The sequence below is a fragment of the Herpailurus yagouaroundi genome, unplaced genomic scaffold (assembly GCF_014898765.1).
Source record: "Herpailurus yagouaroundi ecotype Mexico unplaced genomic scaffold, PumYag 67793, whole genome shotgun sequence".
Lineage (NCBI taxonomy): Eukaryota > Metazoa > Chordata > Mammalia > Carnivora > Felidae > Herpailurus > Herpailurus yagouaroundi.
In genome coordinates, this window is record NW_024420586.1 from 21,635,052 (window position 1) to 21,652,092 (window position 17,041).

At 46.4% G+C, this 17,041-nt stretch overlaps 2 protein-coding genes across 2 annotated transcripts in view; both read right to left on the reverse strand.

The window, feature by feature from the left end:
* Positions 1 to 3,122: 3,122 nt before the first annotated feature.
* On the reverse strand, positions 3,123 to 6,991 carry LOC121026010 (EF-hand domain-containing family member C2-like). Its single transcript, XM_040468827.1, has 3 exons — positions 6,752 to 6,991; positions 3,663 to 3,776; positions 3,123 to 3,281 (listed from the first exon to the last, which is right to left on the reverse strand). Exons 1-3 carry the CDS (start codon positions 6,989 to 6,991, stop codon positions 3,135 to 3,137), a joined length of 501 nt encoding a protein of 166 aa, XP_040324761.1. The 3' UTR covers positions 3,123 to 3,134.
* A 3,576-nt stretch (positions 6,992 to 10,567) lies between these two features.
* The window catches only part of LOC121025941 (EF-hand domain-containing family member C2-like), a 94,925-nt gene continuing 88,451 nt past the window's right edge, over positions 10,568 to 17,041 (reverse strand). The window contains exon 4 of the mRNA XM_040468745.1: positions 10,568 to 10,911. Within this exon, the coding sequence (XP_040324679.1) occupies positions 10,676 to 10,911 (236 nt within the window). The 3' untranslated portion in view covers positions 10,568 to 10,675. The remainder of the gene's footprint in view (positions 10,912 to 17,041) is intronic.

A 17,041-nucleotide genomic window follows, 5' to 3' on the forward strand; every position in this document is an offset into this window, starting at 1 on the left:
CTGGCCACAATTACTGACAAGGGAGGAAGTGCGACCACACTTACTGACGGGACTCTGTTCTAGTTTGAACTTCAAGGATACGAGAACATAATGCGTCAAATGCGGTCTTCTGAATTCAGAGAAGCAGGCGAATTATAAACTCGATCGAGATGTCCGATGTGACTGTATCTGAGTAACATCAAGTACGCTAATTTAACCTCACCAAAAAGTCAGAAAAGGCAAAGTAACGATTACCAGAGAATGCGGATTCACGACCCACCCACCCCCGCCCCGCTTGCACCGTGGATATAATTTCTAGTCATTACTTACATTAAGTACACTGTTGTGACTCAAGAAATGCTGTGTAATAATAGGGTCTGTTAAATGGGATATTTTAACATATGAGAAATATAAAAAGTCAGCGTGACTATAAAATGCATCATAATTTTGCATTTGCATAATTTTCTGTTTAAATGCACGATGCTCGTGTTATATTAGCTTTAAAGGCACAGACTCCCTTTTTTTTTTTTTAACATAATGCATAATTGTATAGAGTGACCCAGAGAAGTGAGCAGAAAGAAATTAAGCGCCAGGGATCAACCAAAATGGACCATCGGGCATCTAGAGCTGATCTGTTTGCCGAGGACGGCTAGATTTAGAGGACGCCAGAGAAGTCACTCTGTCTCTTCAAGTTCCCTGCAAACCGGTTAGGAGACTAACAACATACTATGTCTCACCAGTACCACGTTCATTTTCCCAAATGCAACCTTTGCAGTCTCGAAATCGAGCTGGCAGACAAACATTAACCAAATGTTGGGGCTCTGCGCTGAAGGGATCAGATGAGGTTTGGAAACCTTTGCCAAGTCCTTCGCATTAAGACCATCTTTCAGTGGGACGGAGGTCAACGTCTTCAGTTAACTCGTCTTTTCTATATATGTTTTTTTTTTTCTTCTTCAAGTTTTAAGCCTACCCCGAAGACTTACTGATTCTACACAGGCATTGACATTTATTAAAAACCAAATCCGGGGGCGCCTGGGTGGCTCAGTCGGTTGAGCGGCAGACTTCGGCTCGGGTCATGATCTCGCGGTCCGTGAGTTCGAGCCCCACGTCGGGCTCTGTGCTGACAGCTCGGAGCCTGGAGCCTGTTTCGGATTCTGTGTCTCCCTCTCTCTGACCCTCCCCCGTTCATGCTTTGTCTCTCTCTGTCTCAAAAATAAATAAACGTTAAAAAAAAAAATTTAAAAACCAAATCCTCCTTCCCAGGGATCTGCGGACCACTAGCAACTCCTCCCCAACAGCCACCACATGCACATGCCTGGCTGCCTCATGTTCACAGTCCCCAAAACTAATGTGCCCAACTGCGTCCACGAGAGAGCACGACTTTTAGACAGTAACAGAAGAGACTACCGATGTGGCCCCCTAAGGCCCGTGCATTGTGACTAATCTGGCAAGCAAATGCCGTGGAACAAATTCCCTTAATGAACGGAAGAGTGAAATCCAAAGTGTTTTTTGTGCCAACCCTTTGTGTATGCTGTGTGCCTTCTCCCATGACAGGAAGATGCCCAGGAGGCCAGGAATGCTACACAATGGGAACACCAAGACATGTGAGGTGCTCATTCTAGTAACAAAGTGCCTTGTCTCAGACAAGAATACGGGAGGAAGCACTACCACCCCGCCCCCCAGCTCCAAACCCCAACCTGGGAGGTCGGCAACCCTCCTCCCCACCATCACTTCCACTCAGGGACAGGTACCTGGAGCAGGGCCCAGGAAGGGGGCAGGGCTGGCTGGCAGGTTTCACAAATGAGGGCTTTGTTGTTCCGGTTTCATGTCAGATCCTCTGCCCGCTTCCACGATTCTCATAACGCCACGGAACATGCAGTAGGTTTCTGCGCTCCTTCCAGCCTAAGAAACCCTTTAACTCCATAGCTCCTAAGTCCTACTACAACAACCTGTACCTGTTAGGTTCTTTTTTTTTTTTTTTTTTTTTTTTTAAGCTTATTTCTTTCTTTTGAGAGAGAGGGAGAGAGAGAATCCCAAGCAGGTTCTGCGCTGTCAGCATGGAGCCTGATGCGGGGCTGGAACTCACAAACTGTGAGATCATGACCTGAGCTGAAATAAAGAGTCAGGCGGTTAACCGACTGAGCCACCCAGGGGCACCCCGCCCCCCAGTAAGTTCTTAATAAACCACTTCTTCTCATTCTGAACTGAACTCATCTGAAGAGAACGGATGTCTAAGGAGAGAGAAAAGCTGGAAACATGGCTGGGCTTCACCAGGAAAGGTAGAACAAACTGGCACGAGAGACTCAGAGAACTCAGATAAGCAGTATACCCGTTGCAGTAAGCAGGAATTCAGTGAAAAGAAAAGCATTCAGATTTCCATTTCAGTTGCTCGACCGGAGAACACGGAGCCCAAGCTGCAGTCAGGCAGAGGGCCGGCTGTAAAAGAAAACGGAAGCCTCTGGCATCAGGTAGACAAGTTCAGAGCTCGGCTCACCCTTCACTTACTGCATAGCCTTCGACAAGTCAGCCTCGGCTTCTTCACCTCTAAAATGGGGACAATGAGTCTCGAATCGTTGTTAGGAGTAACACAACAAACGCCTACCAGCAAATGCTCAATGAATACATGGTAGCTATTCTGAGCTTAGCATTTGCAACTCAAAAGCAAAATCCTAAACTACAGAACACAGATTCTAAATTTTTAAACGTTATTTTTTCTTATTTTCTTGATTTTTTTTACATTTATTTGTTCTTGAGAAACAGAGAGAGACAGAGCACCAGCAGGGGAGGGGCAGAGAGAGAGGGAGACACAGAATCCGAAGCAGGCTCCGGGCTCCGAGCCGTCAGCACAGAGCCCGACGCGGGGCTTGAACCCACAAACTGCGAGATCATCACCGGAGCCGAAGTCGGACGCTTAACCGACTGAGCCACCCGAGCGCCCCTTGATTTTTTATTTGAGAAGAGAGAAAGAGACAGCACAGGTCAGGGAGGGGGGCGGAGGGAGAATCTTAAGCAGGTTCCACGATCAGCACAGAGCCCAACGCAGGGCTCCATCCCACGCCCGTGGGATCATCATCTGAGCCCAAATCAAGAGACGGACGCTCAACTGACTGAACCACCAGGCACCCCGAAGTATTATTTTCTAAGTGACATACGTGTTACTTACCAATTCCATATTTAGTCTTGTAATAGGTCTTCGTAAAGTTATCACAGTCGCAAAGAAGCACTTTTCTTCCCCACACGTTGATGGTGGCTCCTATGAACAGGTCACTGTCTTTGTAAAACTCCTGGTCTACTTTCCCGAGCTAATAAACACAAAGGAACAAGGCGTTGGCGCCACAGACCCTCTGAAGACTTAGGCAAAAGAAAAAAAAAAATTGTAAAAAAGGAAAAAAAAAAAAACAAACCCTCATTTGTATCATTTATAACCAAGACAGCCAGTCAATGTTAACATCTGGAAAGTCTTTTGGTAATGCAGTACTTGCAAATAGCGACGCAACGTGTGTATTTATTCACATGTGCGCTTGAGCCTGTTTAGGATTGACAGACAGAGGTGCAACGCACACGTTTATATATTCATTAACCGCGTTCACAATCAATCTCACAAGCGAATCTGTGACGCACCCCGTATCTCAGGTTCCAGGAAGGTCACACCGGAAACAGCAATGAAACGTGAGGTCCCTCACCTTGTATTTATCCAACAGGTAGCCATCCGCTGGTCTCCCTGTCAAGCCACGATACAGGTTAAGAACTGCTCGATCCGTTATCTGACCTGGCTGATAGACTCCAGGTGGGCCATATTGGAAGAGAAAATCCAAACGAGGTACGGTAGGTGGCTTACTGAGCACAAAAGATGGTCGTGGTGAGGGGCCCAAGCCGGAAATACGCAGTGTATGAGAAGGGGACCAAAACACACCGCCCCAAACACGCCTCTCGGGCGTATGGACTATTTTGAGCTGGTTATTCTGAAGAAAACAGCAGATTCGGGAGGAGCTGGGTACAAGGTTCCCTTTTGTTTAACCAACTGAGCCACCCTTTTGTAGAAAGCATTTACATCTATAAAGGAAATCTCCATTTGTAAGAATGTCTCCCTCTGTGTCCCAGGAAGAGAAGGCAGGCTGAACATCTCTAAAACCTCTGACCAGCTGGGAAGACGACTTAAATCTGCATTAACCAGCGCACTTTTGTTCACTGTGCTTTCCTTGGTGACCCCCTATCACCGGCTTCCCTCCCACCTGGCCACTTGACCCCCCTGTAGCTGGAGATGGTATTTAAGGTGGTGGCTTGGGCCATTTCAGGAAGTTCCTCCCCCAAGTCTCTCTCATGACAACGGGAGGTATACATGTTATTCAACATTTGCTGGGTTTTCTCCTGTTAATCTGTCTGTCATTACCGGGGAGGGGAGGGGTGGTCTCAGCCTAGAAGGGTAGAGGGAAACTTCGTTTTCCTCCCCCAAATACGGTTCTCCTCTGCCCTCATACTCCATCCACCTCTCCCTCAACTTCCACACCCATCCTTCAAGGCCGTGCTAAAGGGCTCTCTTTTCCCCTGACCCTTCCCGTCCTCCTAGCCTGTCCCCAGTCCACACCTCCATAGCACCAAACACAGGGCTAGACCGCTCCGTGTGGTTTCTCTGAATGCCTCACCGGCAGCCATCTTTTTTCCTCTTCTCGAAACTACGAGAAACGCCCTGAGGAAGAAACCATGCCCTGCCCACGTCACTCAGCTTAGCTTCCTGCCCAACCTGAGCTCAGGAAGCACTAGCACGCCGAGAGGGACCCCGTGGTGAGGTGGCAAGAACCCCAGAGTGCAGGCGGCCTCTACCGGAAACCGTGGCCCAGAGCAAGCCAGGGTACTGCTCCACGCCACGCACCAGACGTGGTCCCAGTGGTCGCGTGAGCTGCAGGAAAGGTCTTAACCAACTTCAATGAATGGAAAGTGACCCGTTTATCACATACAGAGGAGGAATCTGAATCATCCCTGATAGGTGTGACATAAAACACAAGTTCAAATGTGTGAATTTATGACGTGGGGAGGGGGGGGTGAGTCAGCCAAGCAACGTAGAGAAACAGTACCTTTGGAGCATTTTCTCTTTGCCACTTACTAGCTACAGGACTTGGAGCCAGGTATTTACCTTCTGGGAACTTCGGTTGTTGTTTGGGGTTTTTTTTAAAAAATGTTTATTTTTATTTTTGAGAGACAGAGACAGCGCACGGGGGGGGGGGGGAGGGGCAGAGAGAGAGGGAGACACATGATCCGAAGCAGGCTCTAGGCTCCGAGCTGTCAGCGCAGAGCCCGACGCGGGGCTCGAACTCACGAACCGTGAGATCGTGACCTGAGCCGAAGTCGGAAGCTTAACTGACTGAGCCACCCGGGCACCCCCCCCCACCTCCACCACCCCGAGAACTTCAGTTTTGTCGTCAAACTGCAGTTAATAGTACTGATTCCTTGCTCTCTCAAAGGATGCTTGAGTGTTGAGGGACTGCTTACTGCTTTTTATCTCTCCACCAGGAGAATGGAAGTTCCATGAAGCAGGACTTAATCCATTTCTTTCTCACTGGAACCCCCAGAGCTGGCACACAGTTGACACTCAATAAATATTTGCTGAATGAATGAATAAAGGAAGCAACGAATGTCAAGACATACCGCAAATGTCCAGTACGTCATTATTATTTTTTATAATTGGTCTACTGGTCAAAGCCATTCTAAAAACAGGCTTCCCAGGCTACCTGAGCCAAAGTCGGAGGCTTAACTGACTGAGCCACCCAGGTGCCCCCATCCCATTCAGCTTTTACAGTTACTTTCAAAGGGAGGCCTTGTGAACAGCGTTTCAGAGATAGAAAAATACACTCAGAGAGGTAAAGTGACTCGCCGAAGGTCACACAGCTTTTAAGGGGCAGAGCCACAATTCTAACCCAGGTCCTCTGTCTCTCTGTTGTTTCTTCTGCCCCCAAGTTACTTAGCTCTCAAATGGCCATAAATGTGTAGAAATCAGTCCAACAACTCTCTTTTAATAGTAACTAAAATGCAAAAGCTGTCGTTGATGTTAGCCAGTGGCTAGTTGGTGACTGGTGGCTACTTTCCTAAGAATCATTCCTGGGCATATGCTTGTCGTGGGGGGGGGGGTGTGTGTGCACGTGTGTGTGTTTGCACACTCAGAGCTTAGACCAAAACCGTGCAATTCCTCAGTAGGCTACAGAGGCCAGAGGCCAATGCCCCATTCAAGGGCATGAGCAATTCTTCTAACTAGAGAGTCACTTACTTTCCGAAAACTGATTACGAACTCAATGCTGAATATGTACTTCCTCTCTCATTTGACTTCTTTTTCTGTTTACTTGCCTGAATTCAACCCACAAAATTCCAACTTCAATTTGTTATATGCTCTATATTACTTTCATAGATGTATGTATTTTTTTAAGTTTTTACTTATTTATTTTGAGAGAGAGAGAGAGAGAGAGTCACAGAATCCAAAGCAGGCTCCGGGCTCTGAGCTGTCAGCACACAGTCCGATGCGGGGCTCGAACTCGTGAACCGTGAGATCACAACCCGAGGCAAAACCAAGAGTCAGACACTTAACCGACTGAGCCACCCAGGCGCCCCTCACCCATGTATTTTAACACAGAGAGCACAAAATGAAAGTTTTCCAAATACCCGTACTAACACTTGGTACCTGTGGTCATTGCATAGTCATAACCCACAACCTTCCAGACAGTGAATGGTGAGTCTTTTGGCCCGCAAGAAAAACTCGGAAAGTGGTTCCGTGTCTGCGGCTCACCTTGGGTAGCTTTCTCCTCTGGAGGAACAACGATGTGGCATCCCGGCCTGAGGAGGGTGGCACCACTTCTTTGATTTCGATGGTATCGTCGCACAGAAAGTAATACAGAATGAGTTCTCGACGGTCCCCGAACATCGAGGCTGAGTCGTCCCACAGGCAGAAAAAACGTAAAACCTTCCTATCACACTCAAGGAACTGTTTCCGGGTGTCATAGGGCTCATAGGGACGTAAGGGCTCCATGCGGTCTAGCTTCTGAAAAGTGGGGAAAAAAGGTCAGTAAGAGTGGTTTTGCATAATCACTTCTGGGATACACGCAATCAAAGCACATGAAGAGATCTTTCCCATAGACTATTCTGGGATCTTTTTAAAAATTTCAAAGGACTTAACGACACACGTGTATATACACCGACAGCTAGTTTTTGCCTTAAAAATACAATCCAGGGGCGCCTGGGTGGCTCAGTGGGTTCGGCGGCCGACTTCGGCTCAGGTCATGATCTTGTGGTCCGTGAGTTCGAGCACCGCGTCGGGCTCTGTGCTGACAGCTCAGAGCCTGGAGCCTGCTTCGGATTCTGTGTCTCCCTCTCTCTCTGCCCTTCCCCCTACTCACACTCTGTCTCGCTCTCTCTCAAAAATAAGTAAACATAAAAAAAATACAATCAAGTAGTAAGAAGCTTTTAATATTAAACAGTATTTTAATACACTATCGTTTTATACTGTTTTTGAAAACTGGTTTTTCTCAAAGAGTTAAAATTCTTTTTTTTTTTTAATGTTTATTTTTGAGAGAGAGTAAGGGAGGAGGAGCAGAGAGGGAGACAGAGAAACCCAAGCAGGCTCCACGCTGTGAGCACAGAGCCCAACATGAAGCTCGAACTCACAGACCATGAGATCATGACCTGAGCCGAAATCAAGAGTCAGACGCCAAGCCGACTGGGCTACCCAGGTGCCCCACAAAGACTTCAAATTTTTAAGAAAACACAAAACGAACGTGTGGTGACAGAAGTTAGAAGAGTAATTGCCTCTGGGTAAGGGAATGACCAGAAAGGGGGAGAAGGGAACTTTCTGGGGGCGATGGAAATATTCCGTGTCTTGATTTCTGAGTCACTTACTAAGTCGTATACGTTTTTCAAAACTGTTGATCGGTACGCCTAAGATTTATATACATCTGAGCCTATGGTAATTATGTCTCAACCCCCAAAAGACACTGGTCGGGCCTTTTCACTGAGAATCTGTACCTGTAGATCCTTCTAATGCATCCAAAGATTTTTGTAAAAGTCAAGGGAAGAAACAAGTCATAGTTTTATTTTGCTCCAAAGCTTTAGATATCAAGGCTCTGGAAGGCTATGGAAACAGGAGCAGAGCCAATAGAGAACCGCCGCAGTCTTCTTGGTGTGACTTTTCTAGACTTGTAGGTCCTCAGCCCTGTCTCGGAGCAAAACTTCCCCCATTCTACCTGATGCAGCCAAACAGGAATGTTATAAAGGAAGTGCTCACTGGCAGGAGAGAGGCAGTCCCATATCGGGTTATGTAATCACATTTGTAATTTCTCAAAACGTGCTCTCCGTCCAGGGCAGTTTATGTGCAGACTTACAGCAGGATTGGGGGAGACGTGATGGCCTTCCAGAGGCTCCTAGCCTTCTTCTTTGCCCTGGATCTTTACCCAAAACCATGGGACCTCTACTTTCATCAATTGAAAAGTGGTTTCTTTGGCTTCATAAGGCCTTTAAGAAACGCATTATTGATTATATACCATCAGGGCTCTTTCCGGCTTAAGTTAAATTGCTTAATTTTAACTTCGTATCTGAAGGCAGCCAACAACTGGAGAAGTAAACGCATTAAAGTCAACATAAAAGCCTCTTATTAAACTCCTAATTTTCCACAGATTTCTATATTTATGGAAGAGCTTTCTCCCTGAGGGAATAAATGCTAAAATCATTTTCCCCGACCTAAGGAAATTCTTTAAAACCCTTCTTGGCTGTTCTTGGTATTTATTCTCGATTCCCGGCACAGAAGATTTTTTTTTTTTCTTCATAAACCTATGGAGGGGCACAGTGCTCTCTGCATTTAATGCAACGCATCATCATTCCTAAGCACTATCATATAATACCGACTGTTCGTGAAGGAGCGCAGCCATATGCAAAGGGTGGGAACTCATGTGGATCCGGTCCTTTCAGGTTCTCCTCGTTGTAAAGGCTTCATCTAGTTCTAGGCTCTTGCGCCCAGGGTGTTTGGAAAAAAATAAAAATAAACCCAAACTTTAAATCTGCTTGTATACCAACAAACACAGGTATAAGGCCACGAGGACTTCTCCTTAAATATTCCAGGATCAACAGTATGCATATCTCAGGAGGGCTGCGTGCCTACAGGAACCTTAAAGAATAATTCTGCCGGGGCTAGGGGGCGGGAACAGATGACTGATCCTACGCGCTCGCGCTCGCGCTCGCGCGCGCGCGGCTTTTAGCAAGAGACTAGAGCAGAGCCAAAGGCGAATTTTATTCTAAATTCCACGCTATCTTTCGGCAGGGAAATGGATTACAAATTTGAGAAACAAGAGAAACGAGATTAAACGCATCTACGGGGACAGAAAGGGGAAGTGCGGTTATCCGTTCCTGGGTGGGAAGAGTGGCTGACTGGAAAACGTCATGAGGGAACTTGCTGGGAGGAGGGACGTGTTCCGGGTCTCGATTTGGGTGTGGGTTACATGGGTGTAGCATTTGTTAAGACTCATCCCATGGTACACTTCATTTCAGTGTACTTTACTCTGTCTAATCCTACTTCAATTAAAAAAAAAGAAAAAGAGGGGCGCCTGGGTGGCGCAGTCGGTTAAGCGGCCGACTTCAGCCAGGTCACGATCTCGCGGTCCGCGAGTTCGAGCCCCGCGTCGGGCTCTGGGCTGATGGCTCGGAGCCTGGAGCCTGTTTCCGATGCTGTGTCTCCCTCTCTCTCTGCCCCTCCCCCGTTCATGCTCTGTCTCTCTCTGTCCCAAAAATAAATAAACATTCAAAAAAAAAAAAAAAAGAAAAAAAGAAAAAGAAAGAAAATGACCGTAATCAAATTCTGGGTTAAGAAGCACAAGACTTGAGTTGAAGGTATCTGACCTTCCACCTGACACTTGCCCTTTTGGGTGTTCTGATTCTTCTTTAAAAAAAAAAAAAAATTAAAAAAAAAATTAAAAATAATAATAATAATAATGAAGAAGAAGAAGGAGAAGGAAGAGAGGGAGGAGAGGGAGGAGGAGGAGGAGGAGGAAGAAGGAGGAGGAGGAGGAGGAGAAGAAGAAGAAGAAAAAATAATTTAGGCCAAGGGATCATTAAAAAAAAAAAAAACACAACTTTAGAAAGACAACAATACTATGAACACTGGGTTCTTTCCTCCCTGTACTAACTGCGATCAGACTTTGAAGACAAACATGCTTTTATAATGGGGTACATCAGGGTCATGGCCCTTCCCACTCCTCTAGAACACAACTGATGCCACCATTCGCAGAGCTGGGAGTCCTGAGGAAGAAGGAAAATGGTATGCCCAAGGTTTGGTGCAGTTAATCAATAGTACAGAAGCAAAAACGTTCCCAGAGGTAGGCAACCAAGATGGGAAAAGGTAAGCCGGGTAAGAGTGGACCTAACTCTTGTACTGTCAGTGACCACAAAGCCAATCATGGGCTCTTGGAAATTGCCCCACGGGGCAGCTCACTGGACTCCTACCACCGGGAAGGGAGACTGTGGAGAGAAGCGAGGGTAGGGGTGGTGAGAGAAGACTTGCCTGCACTGAGCCCAATACCCAGAGTTCCCTCCAGCCTCAAGGAGAACAGGATAACTCCAGTGACCATGACCCCAAAAGTGCTTTCACATCTGCATCTGGAACGCAGATATCCTCGACTGAGTCCCCTTTATGGATTCTCATTCTGAAGACAAGAACTCACGGATGTTATCAATCTCTTACCTCTCTCTGTATCTTCATGTAAGGATCTTCTGGACACTGTCCTGGGGGGTTTAATATGACTCCTATTTTCTTCAAGAAGTTTTTTGTGAACGTATCAGCATCATAAATCTTGAATGTCCGGCCATAAAAGACAACGTCTATGTTGATATTGAAATGATACACAGTATAAAACTGATCTTCATCAGGAGGTGGGAGAGAAATCCGGTGACGCCGGATAAAAGTCCCTATGGTGTGGAACAAAGTACAACCGTTTCATCGGATGGCTAACAAGGAAGAGGTCATGGCACGTCTCCGTAACGACCCCGAATGCTTTCCCAGAATGGGGAAGTGGGCAAAGGGCTGAGGTCCACAGTCACTTACCAGCCTTGCATGCTATTAGAGTTGCCTAAGTGGTACCAGGGAAGCACTTTAATAAACCATAAAGACTAGGGAAGGCAGGGGCGCTTGGGTGGCGCAGTCGGTTAAGCGTCCGACTTCAGCCAGGTCACGGTCTCGCGGTCCGTGAGTTGGAGCCCCGCGTCAGGCTCTGGGCTGATGGCTCAGAGCCTGGAGCCTGTTTCCGATTCTGTGTCTCCCTCTCCCTCTGCCCCTCCCCCGTTCATGCTCTGTCTCTCTCTGTCCCAAAAATAAATAAACGTTGAAAAAAAAAAAATTTAAAGACTAGGGAAGGCAGACTAGTAAGCTTCAATATGGTAGGTGCCAACACCATGATTCACAGCTTCTACAGTAAGCTTCATGGAATCTTCTTTCCTCTACCAAGCTCTCCTCCCTCCATGTTTGATAGCCTCTGTTCACCTCCTCCCAACCACCCCTACAAAGTGATGGTTATCAGAGGCTTTGTAGTTGTAGACGGTGCTCTGGGCCAAAGGTTCTGGATCACATCCCATCTTTTACTTCTAACACTATGATTAGCCCATTCGCTCCTCCTCTTGACAGTATAGACCCAGGGTACCCAAGTATGCCCAAAATGGTGGTTAGCCACTGGCGGTAAAAGGGTTCGCTTCCTGAGCCTCGCTTCCCACAGGATGACAAAACAAGGACCACGTAACTCCTGCCCACGCAGGGGGTTACATGACAGGAGAGGAAACCCTAAGCTTAGAGAACCTAAATCTTTTATAACAGACAATAAGCATCACAGGGAGATACCACCTGTATTAGACTGGGCAGTAAGCATGTTCTGGAAGGAGACACCACTCTATCTTCCAAGGCTGCGAGCAGACCCGCCCTTTGCTCCAGAGGGAGGGACTACCTTTGTCTTCCAAAGCTGTCTGCCATGTAAACATCCTGGAAGAGAGTCCAGAACAAAGAGCAGGCAACGTCTCTGCTCGTGAGATCCACCAAAACGCGAGATACCGTGGAGAATGGCCTCTCAACATCTGTGACTGACTTTGGCCTGAGAATCTACTCCACGAGCATAAAGAGAGAAAGAGGTGAGCAGAGCAAGCTGAGGGTCTGACGGTTGAAGTAAAAGCGGCTTGGGTGACCTCTGTAGGGAAGGAAGTATTTTAGTATAAAGGTGTCACGCAAGCTTCTTCGTATTTTCTATAGCACTGAGAACGGCACCTTTTCCCAAAGTCTAGAAGTACTCGGAAATTATTCATTCCTATTCACTATGGAACGTTTCATGAATATCTTTATGTGCCAGGAACTGTGTCAAGCTCTGTTCCATTATTCTACTAATCATCTTTTCACACTGGTAAGGGGAAATTAACTAAAATGATTTTCATCTTCTTTTCTTTGTAGCAATTTTTAATTACTTGGTACATTAAATTAAAATAATAAAACTATAAAATTAGAACTGGCCTAGAATATCTTTAAATGTACTACATAAAAGATGATATAATTTTACTGCAAAAAAAATTATACTTCAATTAGCCTTTAATTCATGCCACTGAAAACAGTATGCAAATTATTTGATCATTCAAGATCAGACAGTGAGAACAAATTGCATACTGAAACATCTATAAAAGCATGGGCATTTCAGGTATTTTCAGAAGCCATCATATATCGCTTTAAAAATACTTATATTGTGACAGTTTTTAAGACATATAAAATTTATTCAGTGGCCAGGAGCTTCTTCAGAAATTCCATCTATCTTGCATTTGGACTTCATTATAAAAATTCAAATAAGCAGGTTATGCTGATTTCTGTTCGGTTAAGACTTCGAATAGGAATGCTCTATTTCTCTAGGTGGAAAGAACCAGCCCGCCTACAGAGCTTTTAAATAGTAATAATCAGAATCAACATCACGGCCCTAGCATATCCCTTCATATACATTTTCTCATTTAATCTTCACTGGTCCCACGAGGCTGATAATGCACGAGACAGAAGAATCCAGCGTATGGATAAGAAAGTCAAGGTTCCGCGCGGCCGAGTGACGTGCCCGAGGGTCACACCCTAACAAATGGCAGAAAAAGATCTCGAAACCCGGGGTTCCAAGCTCTAAGGAGATACCAGCCCTTTCCATGGTTTGCGCTCAACCACATCTCCCTGAACACTAGCCACAGATTACGTAAGTGAAGGAGAGGAGGGAGTGTTCTAGGCAAAACAGGTTGGGGGTGGGGGGCGCCTGGGTGGCTCAATCGGTTAAGCATCCACCTCTTGATGTCAGCTCAGGTCAGGATCTCGAGGTTTGTGAGTTCCAGGCCCGCATCGGGCTCCGCGCTGACCACGTGGAGGGTGCCTGGGATTCTCTCTCTCCGCAACCTCCCCAACTCCCACGTGGGCGCACGAGTGCTCTCGCTCTCTCTCAGAGCACACACACCAACTGAAAACAACAACGAAACGGGATAGAAACTGGGAGAATTGCTGCCGGCCGCCAGAAAAAGGAGAGCGACAAGATGGAGTCGCTCTTCCAAAAGAACGGCCTCTCTTAATTCTCCAAAAGCAATTTTCTGAACAGGGCCCACTTGCCTGCTGCACCAACGCCCCCCTCCTGGGGGGGGGGCACCACCCCTGCATTAGCTGCCCCCACACCCTCCCAGACTCCAACATTTCCTTACCTGTGCTCCCACGTCTCCTCCACAGGGCATGCCCAAGAGGCCAGAGAAGCTCTTTGAGGTAACAAAGAAAAACCTTGACCATTCGTGGGTTGGAAAGAGAAGGCAGGCCTAACACTCAACAGGAAACTTTTCAATAACAAGAAATCCAAAGCCACGCGGCGCCTGGGTGGCTCAGTCGGTTGAGCCTCCGACTCTTGGTTTCGGCTGAGGTCGCGATCTCATGGTTCCTGTGTTCGAGCCCCCGTGTCGGGCTCTGCACTGACAGCGCGAAGCCTGCTTGGGATTCTCTGTCTCCCTCCCCCTCTGCCCCTCTCCTGCTTGCTCGCTTGCTCTGCTTCTCTCTCTCAAGGTAAGTAAATAAATAAATAGTTTTAAAATCCAAAGGCACAATTCCACACTAATTAGAAAACAAGTATGTGGGCCATTTGAAATGGACAGTTGCACCTGAGAGCTTTCAATAATACATTCGTGGTATCCCTCAACTGTGTCGTTCGGGGATCGAAATTTCTATTTCTTGGTATTCTGTGTGTGTTTATAGTCCTCCATGGTAAATGGCAGAAACCCCACCAGCAAGAATCTGTTCTGGAATGCCAAAGAAATGGGCAGGATGGCATTCCAGAACAAGAAATAGAAATTTCACATGAACCATGAGATCAAAGTATAGAAGTAAAAAAGAATGCTCTAAAACTGGAAAAACAAGAGTGGAAGGACCACCTCTACCCTTTAACATTTTTAAACGTTTGCCTTCTTGACTGCCCCATAAAGACAATATGGGCAGATGTCCGCGCATTGGGTGCCTGCTTTTAAGCTCCTCCTGATCGTCATATTTTCTCTCTCTCTTCCTTTTTAAAGACCCTGGCTATCTGATGATGCTCTGCAAGCTTTAGCTTTCCAACATTTCCCTGTGCTTTAGATCAAAATGATGACATATCTATTTATGTTTAACGCATTTTCATTTCACCCCCTTGGGACTTGCTTTAGATCTTTGGTCATACCACTAAATTTAGTTTTTAGACATTCACCTTCCAGAATTGAGACTACCACCTCTTACCTCTAAATTTTCGGTAGGTTTAGTTCGTTTTCGTAACACCGCACACCTAGGATACATCTGAGTCTAGAGACAGGGATTTCTTTTTTTTTTTTTTTTTTTTTTAATTTTTTTTTTCAACGTTTATTTATTTTTGGGACAGAGAGAGACAGAACGTGAACGGGGGAGGGGCAGAGAGAGAGGGAGACACAGAATCGGAAACAGGCTCCAGGCTCCGAGCCATCAGCCCAGAGCCTGATGCGGGGCTCGAACTCACGGACCGCGAGATCGTGACCTGGCTGAAGTCGGACGCTTAACCGACTGCGCCACCCAGGCGCCCCCAGAGACAGGGATTTCTTAGGTGAATGAATATTCAACCGGAATTGCCACCTGTCGCTGTGTCCACTAAGTTTGTAACCTAAAAATGTTAAGACCCGGGGCGCCTGGGTAGCTCAGTCGGTTAAGCGGCCGACTTCGGCTCAGGTCATGATCTCACGGTCCGTGAGTTCAAGCCCCGTGTCGGGCTCTGTGCTTACAGCTTAGAGCCTGGAGCCTGTTTCGGATTCTGTGTCTCCCTCTCTCTGACCCTCCCCCATTCATGCTCTGTCTCTCTCTGTCTCAAAAATAAATAAATGTTGAAAAAAAAAATTAAAAAAAAAATGTTAAGACCCTTCAGTGTGCTCAGACACAACAGAGTATCTTCTCTTATGTTCACGATTATTCCTCCGCTAAAATGACTGTTCCGTTTTGATTTTTACAAAATGTCCTTCTTTGGCGTTTTGGTGTTATAAGAATCACTTTTTTTTTTTTTTTTTTTTTTTTTTTTAAATATACAGATAGTCTGACACCTGTCTTGTAGCAAAAGAATACAAAAACTCCAGGGGGTGCCCGGGTGGCTCAGTCGGTTAAGCGTCCGACTTCGGCTCAGGTCATGATCTCACAGTTCGTGAGTTTGAGCCCTGCATCAGGCTCTGTACTGATGCCTCAGAGCCTGGAGCCTGCTTCGGATTCTGCGTCTCCCTCTCTCTCTGCCCCTCCCCCACTCGCACTCTAGTCTCTCTCTCGCTCTCACTCAAAAATAAACATTAAAAAAATTTTTTTTCAAGAAAAGAAAATTCCTTGCCTCTGATCATAACAATACTGGGGCACCTGGGTGGCTCAGTTGGTTAAGCGACCGACCCTTCGTTTTGGCTCAGGTCGTGATCTCACAGTTTGTGGGATTGGGCCCTGCGTCGGGCTCTGTGCTGACAGCGTGGAGCCTGCCTGAGATGCTCCCTCTTTCTCTGCCCCTCCCCTGCTCGCTCTCTCTCCCTCAAAATAAACTTAAAAAAAAAAATGATCCTATGCATGTCCCCCCTAGCCACCAAATGAGCCCCAAACACTAGCGTGACAGGTGCTCTAATGTCCCCTTATATTATTGCCTCCTCTCCTAGTTTTCCTTACACACCCCAGGATCGGCTCCCAAGTACCTTCCCAACCCCATCCCTACCACTTTCCCACCTCTTGATCTCATGCTGTCCCTTTTGGCTAATATACCTTCATCTTTCATCTTTATCTGGAGAAACTTGTGAGGTACCACTCAAATGTCTTCTCTAGCGGATACTGGCGTTTCCTCTTCTGATCCCTCAAAGTACCATTTCTGATGCCTGCATTCTGTTATGGACATTGTCTACCACTTGGCCTTTCCTTTTATCTCTCCTCCTTCCTCTCCTTTGTTTCTTCAACAGATATTTATTGAGCAGCCCCCATGCACCAAACACCTGTCTTCACAGGTCAATGACTTACCTCCACTCTTAAATTCTACCCTGTTCCACTCAATGGCAACCCCTTCCCCAAGGTCTACCCTCTGGGGTTGCCAGATTTAGTTGGCACACTGAAATATAGGATGCCTAATTAAATAGGAATTCTAGATAAACAGTGAATAATTTTAGTACAGGTAGGTCCCAGGCAATAGTTGGGACACACTAAAAACTTTATTCCTTATCTGAAATTCAAATTTCATTAAGCATCTTGTATTTTATCTTACCTTACCACCATCCGTCCTCCACTTTACGGGAGGCAGTACTTAGATGGACTATATGCCCAACGTCAATGAATGACATATGAATGTAATATTTTGCGATTACATTTGATTAGATTATCCTACAGTATAAAAAAAATATATAAGAGAAAGTATTATGTTGAAGGGTGAAACAAGTCACTAGTGGAAATCAGTTTTTTTTTCCATGTCTATTCACTTTTGAGAGAGAGAGCCCCCAAGAGTTGGGGGGGGGGGGACGCGGGACAGAAAGGAGGGACAGAGGATCCTAAATGGGCTCCACGCTG